Source organism: Podarcis tiliguerta, assembly GCF_965153285.1.
Source record: "Podarcis tiliguerta genome assembly, chromosome: 8".
NCBI lineage: Eukaryota > Metazoa > Chordata > Lepidosauria > Squamata > Lacertidae > Podarcis > Podarcis tiliguerta.
The window spans coordinates 80,171,341-80,187,375 of NC_139541.1; the positions used below are offsets into that span (position 1 = coordinate 80,171,341).

Consider the following 16,035-nt stretch of genomic DNA (forward strand, 5'->3'; position numbering starts at 1 on the left):
GAGACTCCTGAAGGGGAGTGATAAAGCAGGATATCAAATCCAAACTCCTCCTCTTCTTCTTAATGGTCCCATCCAACTCTACAATTCTATGGAATAAAAATAAAACCCAGAGGCAGGTTGGATTCAGAATCCTTAATTTCCTGTCCCACATCAGTCCCGGCACTCAGGGGTGGGGAATCCGCAGCTCTCATTTTGGCTGAGCTCCCTTTAGCTGCAGACAGCACAGACAGCTGCCAGGGATGACGGGAGTTGTACTCCAATGATATATGGACAGCAGCAGTTTATTATAGAAAACAAGGCACAAGCCTGAAAATTCTCCTTAAATACTGGAACAGTCCTTGAAGTGGAAATGTTTTGAGAACCCTGCGGAAACCCCCCCCCCCGCCACCTCTCGCAATTGGCTTATGATGCGAATTCCCAACAGGGCTCAATGAAGGATGAGTACACACAGAGAGAGAGAGCTTTAGGATAAAATATATTTATATATATATAAAATATATATAAAAGACACACGTACACGTAAAAAAGGATATAAAAATATCTTGCAGAAATGATTGTTTCTCACAAACTGTGGAAAATAGGTGTGTAGCTGTAGTACCTGTTTGGGAAGTGTTGGGTTAGGAGACATTCAGATGGACAATCGAAACCCTTTGCTCAGATCCCATCGCAGTGGGGGGGGGGGGGACAGCGAGCCCATCCTGTAGGGAGGGGTATGATCCGTGAGGTGCATCCCCTCCCCATTCCTTTGCAGCAAAACATGTTGATTGACACAGGCCTGGCCGCCCCAGCAGACAGCTGTTTTCAAATAGTGTACCATCCACACTCAGCAAAAAGCTTTTGTGGGTACTGAGTGGTCCTGAAGTAGGATCCAGTTAGCATGGCCCCATTAAAAAAGAGAGAGAGAAAGAAAGCAAAAGCCAGAAATTTCTGCCCCAAAATTTCTGTCCTGTATAACTCCCTGCACTGTTATCTAATGCTAAAAAGCCAGGGAGCTGCCTTAGGCCAATTCTGACCAAGAACAGCCTTCCAAGTCTTACTAGACTACAACGCCCATCATCCCTGACCACTGGCTGTACTGGCAAGGGCTGATGGGAGTTGTAGTCCAAAAGCATTTGTTTGCAAAGGCTGGTCTACACTGTCTGGCTCTCCAGGGCTTCAGACAGAGGTTTCCCCTAGCCTTGCCTGGAGATCCTGGGAACTGGATGTGGGGCTATTTGCAATCCATTCTGCTACAGACCCCACCCTGACATAGAACAAGGTATCTGGAAGGAACACAGTTGTGTCCTGTCCCCCCCACCTCACTCCAAAGCAGCTCTATGGATGGAGGCCTTTTCACTTATGGAAGATTCCTCAATCCCCGCACAAGGGTCTTGGATTATGTACTTTGCTCACGGTCTTAAAGTTCGCCACCAGCAACCTGGGTGCAGTGTGAGAAAAGGTTTTGGAAAACGTCAGCGAAAAGGAAAAAAAAAAATTATTCTCCCCTCAAGATGACAAGGAAACTGTTAAATATATAGGAAGGAGAGATGCCACCGGCTTATAGAAAAAAAAAGGGGAAAGAATTGATTTTTAAATGACTTTTCTTCTAAAAAATACATTATTAAATATATTTATATATAATTTCTTCTCTGTCTAAAAATAAAAAAGGCAGACCAGTTGCTGATTTTAGCATTCAGAGGAAACAGGCCCAGGGAAAGTTTGGGAGGAAACTCGAGTTTTCAAAGCAAATCGTATTTTAAGGGGGTAATGCTCGGTCTGGCCTGATTGCATGACATTTCTATCTTTCAAGATGGATTGACCCCCAACCTTGAGCGTCCCAGATTAATGTGTGGTTTCTGCTCCCAAACCCCAACACAGGGGATCTCAAGGTGCAGCTAAAGCTAATTTTTACAGTGGCTTAAGAGACTGTATATCCACACCTGACACCTGCTCCCATGTGCCTTTCATGGCAGGACTAACTGCTGCAGGATCCAACCCCACAATTAACAACTGTGCTTCTTACGCTGTTCCCGCCCAGAGCAGCGGAGATCAGCCCAGGGTTAAAACGCCGGAAAGCTATTCCATAGATGAAAGATGGGTCCAGGAGAGACATTCTAGCCAGGCTTCTCTCTGCCCTGGAGGACTGGAACAATGTCTGCATTGTTTTCTACCGCCAAAGCGTTTGACTTTGGAACAGGACAGTTCACCTCTCTAGGACAGCACTGCAAGACTAAAAGCCAGCGAGAAGCCAAGCTCGAATGACAATAGCCTCGCCACCCCAACCCTACCCTGGGAAAGAGTAGACGCCTAACTGGAACAGGAGACAAGCACTGGGACCTTGGGTGTCCTTCCTGCCCCTCCGAAATGGGACTTGGGCTCAGACTAGCAGCTGGACCCGTTCCCTAGCACCATAGATGAGGGGAGAGGAAGGCTCTCCTTGTGGTGTAAGTCAGCTGACCTGTTTTGGACTACAACTCCCATCAGCCCCCTCTCAGGGATGCCAGGTGGACAAAGGGCAGTCTATATCAGGCACCCCCAAACTCGACCCTCCAGCTGTTTTGGGACTACAACTCTCATCATCCCTAGCTAACAGGACTAGTGGTCAGCGATGATGGGAACTGTAGTCCCAAAACAGCTGGAGGGCCAAGTTTGGGGATACCTGGTCTATATGATGTGCTCCCTGCCCCAGTATCAACGAAAATCTCTAGCTTTCCAAGCAACTTGGTAGATGTTAGGTAGGTTTCTTCAAAAGGGCAGAAAGGCCATGAAGGTAGAAAAGGCCCTCAACTCTGTGCCTGAGTTTTAGGAGGGCTGGGGAGGGAGGAAAGAAACATGGTGGATGGGCAACACCTCCAAGGGGAAGATAGTGCTTGCTGTTTGACTGGCAGCCACAAGGGGGCACCGGGGTTGCTCAACAGGCAGTTGTACACACCGGATAAAGGGCTCAGCAGTGTCCCAGTGCTGTGTTTTTTCCTTCTGTAGTGTTTGCAAAAAAAAAAAGATGTGCAGCAGCAGCACAGACTGCAGGGGCTCACCCAGGTTTCCCTTTTCAAGGCACTTGTAGCATCCTGTCTGGACCGGGTGGGGACCAAGGATAGCAGGTTTAAAATATCGTTCGGCGGGCAGGCGAGGACTCTGCGACGCACCTCGCGGGTGCTTACAAGTCCAGAGGCTCCTCCACTGGCACAGACTGCAGCTGGGTTAGCACCTTCTCATCCGAGTCCAGAGCCTCGGGGCCCATCGGGTCTCCCCCGGAAGCGTCCAGCAAGAGGCCCTCTCCCTCTGGGAGACGCAGAAGGCCGCCTTGCACCTCCATAGAGTTCTTGTCCATCTCAAACAGCCCCTCGGCGCCGGTCCCTTGGAGGTCCATGCCCACCGGGCTCGGCCAAACCACCTGCTGCTGAGACATGGCCAGGCCGTCCGGCTGGGAGAAATTGGAAAGGAGGCCGGCTTGGCCAGAGTCCGTGCCGAAAGCCAAGTCGGCTGGCCCGGTGCTGTCGGGCACCGAGAGCGGGGAGACTCCAGGAGGGAGCACGGAAGCACCCCCCGAGAGCAACACGCTGCCGCCTTCGCCGCTCCCCAGAGTTGCCGGCGCCATCACGGTCGCCACTTCCTGCTTGATGGGCAGGGCCAGAGTCGGGGCGGCCTGGGCTGAGAGGATGGGCGTCATCAGCATGCCAGCCGGGAAGGTGGCCGTCAGGATCAGCTTCCCCTGCTGCAAAGCCATTCCGGTGACGATGGTGCTGCTCCCCGTTGCCGGGTTGGTCAGGAGGATGTTGCCTAAGTTGGAGAGGAAACGGGGAAATCTTAATAATAATAATAATAATAATAATTTTTTATTTATACCCCGCCCATCTGGCTGAGTTTCCCCAGCCACTCTGGGCGGCTTCCAATCGAGTGTTAAAAACAATACAGCATTAAATATTAAAAGCTTCCCTAAACAGGGCTGCCTTCAAATGTCTTTTAAAAAGAAGATAGCTGCTTATTTCCTTCACATCTGAAGGGAGGGCGTTCCACAGGGCGGGTGCCACCACCGAGAAGGCCCTCTGTCTGGTTCCCTGTAACCTCACTTCTCGCAGTGAGGGAACCGCCAGAAGGCCCTCAGTGCTGGATCTCAGTGTCCGGGCTGAACGATGGGGGTGGAGACGCTCCTTAAGCAAAGGAAGGGACACAGAGCCCCCATTTCCTCTTCCCCCCCCGCCCACCCAAATCAGCAAACATCTCCAAGGCGGTCCCTACTCTCCAAGAGAGCCAATGAGGTGGAGTGGTTGGACTAGGGCCTGACAGAGACCAGGGTTCAAATCCCAACGCTGATATGAAGCTGATTGGGTGGCCCTGGGCCAGTCACTGTCTCTTAGCCTACCCTACCCCAGAGGGCTGTTGTGAGGAAAAACAAGGAGAGGGAAAACCATGTGACCACCTTGATCTCCTTGGAGGAAAGGTCGAATAGAAACAAATACATAATAATTAACTAGACAAAAATATTGCTTCGCAACGTTGGAGAAATTGTGGGAATGAAGGAAAATTTATACACATGTGGTGGAAATGCCCATTGATTAAAAACGTCTGGCTAAAAATATTTCAGGAAATGGAACAAATTACATCTCAATCGATCAATTTAGATCCCCAAATAGCATTGCTTTCTGTATTTGCAGATGAAGCGCAAAATCTTAGAGGCAGAGACTTAATTGTGCATCTTATAACTGCAGCACATCTTGCTGTTGCTGGACACTGGAGGACATTAAACGTGAACCTATATGAAGTTTGGTACGCTTATGTCTGGGAATTAATTTTGATGGAAAAGTTATCAGAAAGGGTACATGAAAGAAAACAACATGAGAAACTACACAACTTTTACATAACATAGTCCTCCTTTATTACCTATGCATCAAAGAAAGAACATGTATTTAAACCACGTACAATGGTGCCCCGCAAGACGAATGCCTCGCAAGACGGAAAACCCGCTAGACGAAAGGGTTTTCCGTTTTGGAGGTGCTTCGCAAAACAAATTTCCTATGGGCTTGCTTCGCAAGACGAAAATGTCTTGCGAGTTCCTGCGAATTTCTTTCGCTCCCCACCCCCTTTTTCTAAGGCACTAAGATGCTAATAGCCTTTTAGCAGCTAATCCGCTAATCCCTTAAGCCTTTAATAGCCGCTAATAGCCGCTAAACCGCTAATAGCGCTAATCTGCTAATAGGGTTGCTTCGCAAGACGAAAAAACCGCTAGACGAAGAGACTCGCGGAACGGATTCTTTTTGTCTTGCGAGGCACCACTGTACATGCATTTAAACCACATTTAAGCCTACGTACTTCTCTTCCTCCCCCATTTTATTGCTCACAACAATTCTGCGAGTGAATTATAGGCCCAAGATCACCAAGTTTCTTGGCTGGGAGGGGATATCGAACCCTGGCCTCCCAGGTCCTAGTCCAGCACCACTCTAAATGTATGGCACAAACAGGGCCCCAGAGTCCTTGATTCAGCCCTGCCAGTTTCCTGAATCCCTTGAATTGTTTTTGAAACCTCCCTGGCCACCCTCTGCCCAAAGCACATACCTGGCGCGGTGCCCGGGATCTGCAGCGTGGTCATGCCCACGTTGGCGTTGATGAGGTGCACGTTGCTCTGGCCAAGGCTTCCTCCCGCCGACACTGCCACCTGCGGGGCCCCTGCCATGGCCCCCACTTTGATGGGGGTGCCGCCAGTGGTCAGGATTTGGATGGGGCTGCCCATGCCCTGCTGCAGGGTGACCACCTGGGAGGTTGGCACAACTTGGGGCAGAGAGATAATCTGGGAGCCCTGGGCCACTTGGGGGAGCGAGACGAGCTGGGGGGCAGATGCCCCCTGCGGGACGGCGTAGATCTGCGTCGGGGACACAGGCACCATTTGGGACGGGGAGAGCACCTGGGTCCCAGAGACAGGCTGGGAGAGCGGCACCACCTGGGAAGGGGGGGAGACTTGGGCGATGGGGACCAGGGATGGCGCAGGGACGTGGAGAACAGCGGCCTGGGGTGGTGAGGGGCCTGGCATGGAAAGCAGCGGCGTGGTAGTCTGGGAAGACTGGGCCATCTGCCCGCCGACGGTGGCTGCGGTCACCTGGGGAGCTGGCAGGGCTTGGCCACCAGGGGCCAACTTGGCTAGAGGAACCATCTGAGGACTAGATGTGGCTGATGGCTGAGGTGCTGGGGGCAGCTGCTGCGCAGCCGTGGGGGCTTCTTCGTTTGATGGGACCACTTGCGGCATGGCAACAGCCGCCAGCAGGGGCCCCTTGTGGTTGGAGAGGAGCGTGGCAGCGTCGGGGACAGGCAACAGGGGTGGGGCGGACCCCTGCCCCTCTTCCAGCTTGACCTCGACGCCAAAGGCCAGGGCCTCTGCCGCTTCCGACTTCACTTCCCCCTGAAGCGCGGCAGGCGGGCTGAGGATGACGGTGGCCGGGGCAAGGGGCTCCTGGAGAGCCTTGTTGGCCTCCTGGCTGCCGGGTGGGCCTGGGGGCTTGCCACCCAGCAGGGGGCTGGATCCGTTGAGGAGGATGGGCGGGCTGGGCGCTGCCACGGGGCTGAGGGTGATGGTCTGGTTGTCGCCAAGAGCCAAGCCGTTGAGGATGACGCCTCCGCTGGGAGTCTGGATGACGGAGCCGCCGTTCAGCAGCATGGTCGGGGAGCTAGCGGTGATAAAGTTGCCGTTGAGGAGGATGGAAGAGGCGCTGGAGCAAGCGGCTGGCAGGAACAGGCTGTTGGGGGTGGGCATCCCTTCGGGGGTTGCAGAAATCCCCATGGACGTTTCGGTTTCTTCGGTGCCGTGGCTGGACTCGTCCTCCGTGCTGGGGTTCCCATCAGACTCGCTGTAAAGGAGAAGAGGTTGAGGATGTAGTAGTAGTAGTAGTAATAGTAATAATAATAATAATAATTTTTATTTATACCCCGCCCTGCCCGGCCAGAGCTGGGCTCAGGGCGGCTAACACCAGTAAAACGACAGTAAAAACGTAATTGGGGGGGGGGGGGGAACCAATTTAAAATACAGGTTAAAATGCAATTTAAAATGCAGCCTCATTTTAAAAGTCAAAACCATAGGGGAGGGAAACGTAAGGGCCAGACTGAGTCCAAACCAAAGGCCAGGCGGAACAGCTCCGTCTTGCAGGCCTTGCGGAAAGATGTCAAGTCCCACAGGGCCCTAGTCTCTTGTGACAGAGCGTTCCACCAAGTCGGGGCCAGTACTGAAAAGGCCCTGGCCCTAGTTGAGACCAATCTAACCACCTTGCGACTTAGGACCTCCAAAATGTTGTCATTTGTGGACCTTAAGGTCCTCCGTGGGGCATACCAGGAGAGGCGGTCCCGTAGGTACGTAGGTCCTAGGCCGTGGTTGCCACAGTGAACTGTCTCTGAATAACAGTTGTTGGGAATCTCAGGGATGGGGGGAGAAGTGCTCTTGCACTCAAATTCTGCGCATGGTCACCTGATCAGCCACCGTTAGAACAGGACATTGGACTAGATAGGCCACTGAGTTTCTCCTCTATGAACTGGTCTAATCCACAACAACTGTTTATTACTTATGCCCTGCCCATATGACCAGGTTGCTCCAGCCACTCTTTCCAAACAGAATATATATTAAAAAAACCCACAACAAAACACCAGACAATAAAAACTTTCTCTTTTACAGGGCTGCCTTCAGATGTCTTCTAAAAGTTGTATGGTTCTTTATCACCTTGACATCTGATGGGGTTGCGTTCCACAGGGCGGGTGCCACCACCGAGAAGGCCCTCTGCCTGATTCCCTGTAATTTCACTTCTCGCAGTGAGGGAACCACCAGGAGGCCCTCGGATCTGGACCTCAGGGTCCAGGCTGAACGATGTGGGTGGAGATGCTCCTTCCGGTATACACAGTCAAAGCCATTTAGCGCTTTAAAGGCCAGCACCAACACTTTGAATTGTACTCGGGAACCTACCGGGAGCAGCCATCGTTCTAGCCTGTGGCAAGAAATGCCGCAAGTTATTTATGCATTGCATGAAATACTTCCTTGTATCTGCCCTGAATCTCTGAAAACCTCCAGTGGTGCACATTGCCTGCACAAAAATGCTGGTGTTGTCTGGGGGCAGTGTTAGAAATCAGCCGGGTGCCGGGTGCATTTTGCTCCTAGCTATTGGTCGCTATTGGGATGTGGGTGGCGCTGTGGGTTAAACCACAGAGCCTAGGACTTGCCAATCAGAAGGTTGGCGGTTTGAATCCCCGCCACAGGGTGAGCTCCCGTTGCTCAGTCCCAGCTCCTGCCAACCTAGCAGTTCGAAAGCACGTCAAAGTGCAAGTAGATAATAGGTACCACTCTGGCGGGAAGGTAAACAGCGTTTCCGTGCACTGCTCTGGTTCGCCAGAAGCGGCTTAGTCATGCTGCCCACATGTCCCTTTACCTTTACCTATTGGTCGCTAGTGACCAAGTGAAGATACCTAGGCACCAGGATGGCATCTGGCGTCTCCGCCATCTGGAGGTACATGCCTAAGGATCATTGGATCTGGACTGTTTTCGCACACTAGCAACACATCCTGCAGAATTCTATCAGTTATATTTTTATCTGCACAATCGGAATGAACTTCAGGAGCCAAAATGCGTTCTCCGTGCAGTCTGAGCAGGAGAAGGGAACAACCTTCTAGTTAACTGTCGTCACCTGTCTTAACTTACCCTACCCAATGGCCCTGCTCATGGTTGTGCAAAATATTCCTGCGTTATGAAATGTCCGTGTCATCATTAAGAAAAAGAGGTTGGAATAGGCCAATATATACCGTATTTTTCGCTCTATAAGACGCACCAGACCACAAGACGCACCTAGTTTTTGGAGGAGGAAAGCAAGAAAAAAAAATATTCTGAATCTCAAAAGCCAGAACAGCAAGAGGGATCGCTGCGCAGTGAAAGCAGCAATCCCTCTCCCTGTTCTGGCTTCTGGGATAGCTGCGCACCTGCATTCGCTCCATAAGACGCACACACATTTCCCCTTACTTTTTAGGAGGGAAAAAGTGAGTCTTATACAGCAAAAAATACGGTATGTAGACTGATTCTGGATCCAGTAACTTTTCTTGTTTAAGTTCTCCTAGTTCTTAACCTAGCTCAAGGCTGTCATCTGAACTAGCAAAATGCAGTCACACATTGAACATACAACATAAAAACAAGATTACGAGGAATCTCCGGGACTTCCCTCCTCCCCTTTGTGGGTCCTATTTTTCATCATTTCCTACATCTTTTTTGAATAATCCAAATCTTTTCTTTCTCCATTGCATCAAAAATTCCCCATTACAAGTGCTATTCCAATCCTACTAATGATTTTAACTGTTAACAGTGGTCTTTAAGATCAGTTACAAATTTTCCCCATTCCTTATTAAAATTTTGGTCCTCTTGATTTCTGATACTTCCGTTCATTTTAGCCATTTCAGCATAATCCATCAACTTGACCTTGCCATTTTTTTCTAGCAAAATGTTTTAACTGAGAATCAATCACAGCCAGTCCATCATTTGAAAAAGAAAACTTTGGAGACCCAAAATGGCAGCTAGGCGTTCCGTTTTGAAAACTGGTTTAAAGAGCAATTTGGCACCTACCTGAGTTTCTAACCCTGGCCAGGGGGGAAGCCTCTTTGAATTATTTTCTTTGAATGGATCGTGGGAGCCCCCAACTGCCGCGTAACAAGCCCAAACCCCTGATTTACTGTGGGGAAGGGTTGTAGCTCAATGCTTAGAGCACCCGCCTTGCAAGCAGAAGGTTGCAAGGTTCAAATCCAGCTAAAAAGACCAGGTAGCAGGGAATGGGAAAGTCCCTGGAGAGCCGGTGGTATTCAGTGTACAATATATGTTTCTGAGGTAGAAAGGACTCAGAAATAGACCTTTAGTTGGAGACTGAAGGCAGGAGTCTGGGCTCCTTGGGCAAGGTAATTTCCACCCTCAGCCCAAGGAAATTCAAAGCCAAAGGATTCACATTTCACAACAAAGAGGATGAGCTTGGCGCCTTCCACGTTGCTGCAAAGTGCAGCTAACTGGAGGCAAAGTTTTTCTCCCAGGAGAGAAAGGGGGGGGGGGAGAGAGGAGAGAGAGCGCCAGCTGCAGGAACATCTGGAGTAGCCAGCTTGGCTGTTCCCCACCCCCTGAACAGTCTGCAAGAGAAGAATGAACTAGAACTTTCTCATACTCAAGTGGTTTCTCCCTTTTGTTTGCAGAGGGGAAGGCAAAGGCAGACACACACAAAAATCCTCCGTGCCCAGGAACAGCTAGAAGAGAAAAGCCCTCTTCATTCTACTGGGTGCACCCTGCTCTGGAAGCACCCAAAATGTGGTTGCGGGGGGAGGAAGGAGAGAGAAACCAGGGAGGGGGAAAGCTCTGTTCTGCAGGGTTCAGGTCTCCCACCTCCTCATTCCTTCCTTACAGCCCCATCCAATGCAAATTTATTCGAAAGTATGGTAGTGGTGCTACCCAGGGGTTCCCAAAGCGGGGAGGAGGATTATCTAGGGGGCAGTAAAAGGCCAGGGGGTGGCAGGGGGGCACTGGAGGTGTAAATGGCTATCAGACTCTTAATGACTGTTTGGAATTTTATTGCATTATTATCTTCCCTTTTCTGGGTCATGCGAATCGCTATTCTGAATAATGCTTTTTACAGGGAATGATTATTATCATCATCATCACCACCACCATCACTATTTATTTATTTATTTCCCGTCCATCTAGCTGGGTTTCTCCTAAATATACATTAAAACATCAGTCATAAAAAACTTCGCTAGGGCTTGCCCATCAGAAGGTTGGCGGTTCGAATCCCTGCGACGGGGTGAGCTCCCATTGCTGGGTCCCTGCTCCTGCCAATCCAGCAGTTCGAAAGCACGTCAAGTGCAAGTAGATAAATAGGTACCGCTCCGGTGGGAAGGTAAACGGCATTTCCGTGCGCTGTTCTGGTTCGCCAGAAGCGGCTTAGTCATGCTGGCCACATGACCCGGAAGCTGTACACCGGCTCCCTCGGCCGATAAAGCGAGATGAGCGTCGCAACCCCAGAGTCGTCCGCAACTGGACCTAATGGTCAGCGGTCCCTTTACCTTTACCTTTATGGAAGTGAGAGCTGGACCACAAAGAACGGTCAGGGGTCCCTTTACCTTTTAAGCAGGGGTAGCGGGCAGGATTAAGCCCTCCGTAGCCCACTTTGTGGACTGTGCAAATACAAGGCTGTGCCTGTGTGCCTGAGGCAGCCTGTCTCAGCACTCTCACACAAAAGACAAGAGTTGAAATTTAGGGTAGCTTGTGGGTTTTGCAAAGCCTTGGCCATACCTCGCTCTTCTTGATTTGGCTAGAAATGGAGAGGATGTGACTGATGTTACCCCTCTTTCTTAGCACCCGGAGTTTAGTAATTCCTTACAATATGCCACATTTACATCCCAGCCTCTGTAAAAACTGTTGTTCCTTTTGCTGGAAGTTACTTTTGAAAACTTTTTCCCAGGCAGTGGGAAAGGAGTTTGTAATGTGTGTGACAGAAATCGGGTGTCTCCCAAACTGCCAATGGTCAGGCATGATGGGTATTGTAGTCCAGTTTCTGGAAGGCCCTATGACAATGCCCATCATGCTGGCTGAGACGGATTGAAGCCAGAATCCCAAAACATATGGAAGGCACCAGCCTGGCTACCCCTGCCCTAGAAGGACAGGAACTTTGTAAAGGGTCCATTAGAGACCTACAAAACTTAGACAGGGGTCTCCCAGCAGGCTGATTCTCTCTTCCTGGGAGTGCTTACTATAAACTGAGAAGCACATGTAATTCAGGAATTTCTCCATCACCCCAGACTTTTTCTGAAACTTGGGAGGACCTTGAACTAAGAATAGGTGGCATCAATGTCCCCCAAAACCCATCCAGAGGAGATAGGTAATCTATGGTGGGTTGGAGTCAAGTGTCGCCAGGATGCTGGGTTTTCTATGAAGACCCCAAAGTCCCCTTCAGAACTTCAAGATCTCTTTCAGGAGAGTTGGGGGTCTGCCCCCTAATGATCAGTACGAGGTCTTTAAGAATATTAGAAAAGCCCAGCTGGTTCTGACCCACATCCAGGTTCAATCCTAAACCCATTTCATCAAGAGTAAGCTCCACCAACTTTAATGGGACTTACTCGGGGTCTGCTGCAGTCCTAGTTGGGCTGCTTCACAACAGACTGCGGAGAGAATAACTGAGTGCACTCTTCCCACCTTGGATCAAATCTATGCCTCCAGGTGCCATAAGAAAACTGCAGTTAGTGCGCACCCCGGAAATTATGTCTTTCAGCTTCTGCCTTCTGGAAGAAGGTACAGAGTTATAAAGACTAGGACTAGCCACCTGAGAAACAGTTTCTATCCAAATGCGATGTTGGTTTTAAACGCAGCGTAAGGTAGTCTCTGAATGGGTGGTGCTGTGGTCTAAACCACTGAGCCTAGAGCTTGCCGATCAGAAGGTCGGCGGTTTGAATCCCCGCGACGGGGTGAGCTCCCGTTGCTCGGTCCCTGCTCCTGCCAACCTAGCAGTTCAAAAGCACACCAGTGCAAGTAGATAAATAGGTACCGCTCTGGCGGGAGGGTAAACGGCATTTCCGTGCGCTGCTCTGGTTCACCAGTAGCGGCTTAGTCCTGCTGGCCACATGACCCGGAAGCTGTACGTCAGCTCCCTCGGCCAATAAAGCGAGATGAGCGCCACAACCCCAGAGTCGGCCACGACTGGAACTAATGGTCAGGGGTCCCTTTACCTTAAGGTAGTCTCTGTGGGAGTATATTGTATTTAATTATGGGGTACCAGAGTTTTTAGGGGGCCAACCAGGCTGGGATAGCAGGCTTGTTGGTTTTTGAATTTCTGATGTAGATTTTTTTCAATTTCGTTGTACTGTATGGGACAACGACAATAAAGATTATCGTATGGTATCTGGCAAGGCTAAGACTCAGGCCAGGGAGACAGCAGTCACCCCACTCCCTCCCCGCAACCGGTAGGCTACTCTTGTCCATGCAGGTTCCACTCCGCTCTCTTTCCTGCGCAGCAGTGCGCGCGCGATTGCGCCCCGAGAGAGGGTGGCGCTGCGCTCTGCTCATGCCCCGGGGCCGCTCACCTCTTGCTGGGCGTGCCGGCGCCTCCTCCTCCGGCTCCTCCTCCTCCTCCGCTGCGGTCGCGCTGCCGTCGGTTCTTGAACCAGTTGCTGACCTGCGTGAGCGACAGGCCGGTGTCCTGGGCCAGGCGCCGCTTCTGCTCGGGGCTCGGGTAGCGGCTGCGCCCGTACGAGTCGCGCAGGGCTGCCCGCGATCGCCGCTTGAAGCAGTACACCGTCTCCTCGCCGTCCCAGATGGTGCTGGGCAGCGGGAACTTCTTGCGCAGCCGGTACTTGTCGACGGCGCCCAGAGCCCGGCCCCGGGCAGCTTCGGCCTCCCGGTAGCGGGCGCGCAGGTACAGATCCTGCAGGAACGGGTGGTGCGGCGCGCCGAAGGGCCGGCTCTGGACCAGGCGGTAGAGCTCGGCGAAGTCGCCGCGCTGGAAGGCCAGCAGCGCGCGCGCCTTGGCCAGGCTCTCGCCCGCCTGCGCCTCCAGGCACGGCGCCTCGGCGTCGGGCGGCAGGGAGCCCAGGAAGCGGCCCAGCCGGCCGGGGTCGCCCGCCTGCAGCAGCGCCTCGCACACGCACGAGACCTGCTCCGCCGAGAAGCGCGGCGAGCGCGGAGGATCGGGCGCGGCGGAGGCGAGCCCCGCGCTTGGAGAGGACGCAGCAGCCGTCGCCAAACCCGATCCTCCTCCGCCGCCGTCCTCTGGCTCTCGGCCGGGAGGAGCCTGCGGCGACGGGGCGGGCGCCGAAGTTGGCAGAAGTTGGCGCGCCTCCTCGGCTGCGCCCTCGGCGTCCTCCTCCTCCTGGCTCTGCTCGGCGGCGGGGGCGCGCCGCCCTCCCCGGCCGGGGGGCTCGGCGGGGCCCGCGGGGAAGGAGGCCATGTTCGCGGCGCGCGGGATCGCGGCCCCCCTCGCCCGCCTCCGGCCCGCTCCCCTCCCCCTGCGCGCTGCCCTAGCCGTGCGGGTCTCCTCCCCCTGCGCCGCCGTCCCCTTTCCACATCCTAGGAGCCGCGGTCCGCCTCCCGCCCCCGGGCCGCGGCGCGGCTCCCAGCCCGGGCTGGCCTCCGCCTCCTGGGACGCGCGCCCACCCCACCCGCCGCGGCCCCCCAAACTTCGGAGCAACTCTCCAGACGCTTCTCCCCCGCCTCGGTCTCCCTCCTTTCCACTTCTCTTCCCCCCCCCTTCCTTCCCTCTTTCTTTCTCTTTCTCTCCCACCCGCCTTTCCCTCTATTAACTTTCCTTTCCCCTCCCTTCGTCCTTCCTACTTTTACTCCTGGGCTCCTCCTCCCTTTGCGCAGCCACAAATCAATCTCTCTCTTTCCCCCCCTCTCTCTCTTCCTCGCTCAGACGCAAAAAAAAGCGCCGCTTTTTGGAAATCCGGATTGCTCTCCCCGCTGAAACGATACTTTAAAAAAGGAAGAACCCACTGGCTCTTATTTCTGTTTAAAGCAGTAGATCCCAAACTCTTTTCGGCCCACTGCCACCTTGGTTCCACAAGCACATCCCCCAGTGTCCCCTGTGCTTACTCTATAGAAAGCATTACAGGGGTTAACACGGCTCGCTAAGGAAGATATTAATAGAATTGTGCAGTTGGGAGGGAGCCTAGTGGTCATCTAGTCTAACCCTCTGCAATGCAGGAATTTCAGTGGTACCTTGGGTTAAGAACTTTATTAGTTCTGGAGATCTGTTCTTAACCTGAAACTGTTCTTAGCCTGAAGCACCACTTTAGCTAATGGGGCCTTCCGCTGCCGCCGCGTGATTTCTGTTCTCATCCTGAAGCAAAGTTCTTAACCCGAGGTACTGTTTCTTCTGTTAGCGGAGTCAGTAACCTGAAGCGTCTGTAACCACTGTAAAGCTTCAGGGACAATAAAATTCAAAACAGTAGTGATTAGTTGCACATTCATTCAAAATCCATGTACAGTGGTGCCTCGCAAGACGAAATTAATTCGTTCTGCGAGTTTTTCCGTCTTGTGAATTTTTTCGTCTTGCGAAGCACCACTGTGTATTGACGGTTTCCCATAGGAATGCATTGACGGCTTTCAAAAAAAGGCGCAAGACGTTTTCGTCTTGCGAAGCAAGCCCATAGGGAAATTCGTCTTGCGAAGCAACTCAAAAAACTCTTTCGTTCTGCAAGGCATTCGTCTTGCGAGGTACCACTGTAAAACTACTCAGTTTAATTCAGGGCAAACCACGGTGCAGGGGCCAGATGCGGCCCCCCAGGCTTGTAGATCCGGCCCGCGGACCCTGCTGCCCGCTTGGTCAGTCCCTGCAAGCTGTGGACGCCTCGCCATGCGGGCACTGACTTCCACGACGCTGGCATGGCTTCTGGGCAGGCGGCCACGCTGGCACGGCTTCGGATTGGCTGCAGGAAGTTCCTAAGAACGAATTAAGTTCTTAACCTGAGGTACCACTGTATTTATATATGGGGGGGGGGGGCGGTCCACTGTATTTATATATTTTTCAAAATATGGTCCGGCCCCCCACAAGGTCTGAGGGACAGTGGACCGGGCCCCTGATGAAAACGTTTGCTGACACCTAGTTTAATTCAACAAAACTAATGAACTTGAGCTTGGGCTGCCCGAGAACTCCATCCACACTGCCCAGACTAGAGTCCTGGGGACATCACTTCGGTGGAGGTCAGCAACCAAGAAGATGCCAGCTTTTCAAAGTCTGAAAGTCGTTTTGATTTCCAGCAGCCCCCTGATGCCCCCCACACCTAAGTGGTCCTCCGCACTTTTGGAACCACTGGGGAAGAGATGGCTTGTTTCCAAGTGGATAGCTCAATTGGTGAGAGAGTGGTGCTGGTAACCCCAGGGTTGCAGGTTCAATTCCCGTACGGGACAACTGCATATTCCTGCGTGCAGTGGCGTAGCGTGGGTTGTCAGCACCCGGGGCAAGGCAAGTAATTTGCACCCCCCCCCCACTGCACTGTCCCTCCCCCAGATAGTCCCTCGCTCTCTCTCCGCACCGCACGCCTGGCACCCTCCCCTCCACAGTGGGCGGCGACCCGGCG

General features: G+C 52.5%; 1 protein-coding gene across 1 annotated transcript; it reads right to left on the minus strand.

Moving 5' to 3' along the window:
• Positions 1-462: 462 nt before the first annotated feature.
• On the minus strand, positions 463-14,646 carry SIX5 (SIX homeobox 5). The gene is made up of 3 exons (XM_083454899.1): positions 13,042-14,646; positions 5,533-6,815; positions 463-3,759 (listed from the first exon to the last, which is right to left on the minus strand). The coding sequence occupies exons 1-3, from the start codon at positions 13,902-13,904 to the stop codon at positions 3,137-3,139; spliced, it is 2,769 nt and encodes a 922-aa protein (XP_083311025.1). The 5' UTR covers positions 13,905-14,646; the 3' UTR covers positions 463-3,136.
• Positions 14,647-16,035: the final 1,389 nt, after the last annotated feature.

Excerpts from the sequence above, each read along its gene's own strand:
- SIX5 (XM_083454899.1), bottom strand. The coding sequence starts at position 13,904 with ATGGCCTCCTTCCCCGCGGGCCCCGCCGAGCCCCCCGGCCGGGGAGGG. Across the intron at positions 6,816-13,041 it reads GCCGGCACGCCCAGCAAGAG|CGAGTCTGATGGGAACCCCA; the intron begins GTGAGCGGCCCC and ends TCTCCTTTACAG. Across the intron at positions 3,760-5,532 it reads GATCCCGGGCACCGCGCCAG|GCAACATCCTCCTGACCAAC; the intron begins GTATGTGCTTTG and ends TCTCCAACTTAG.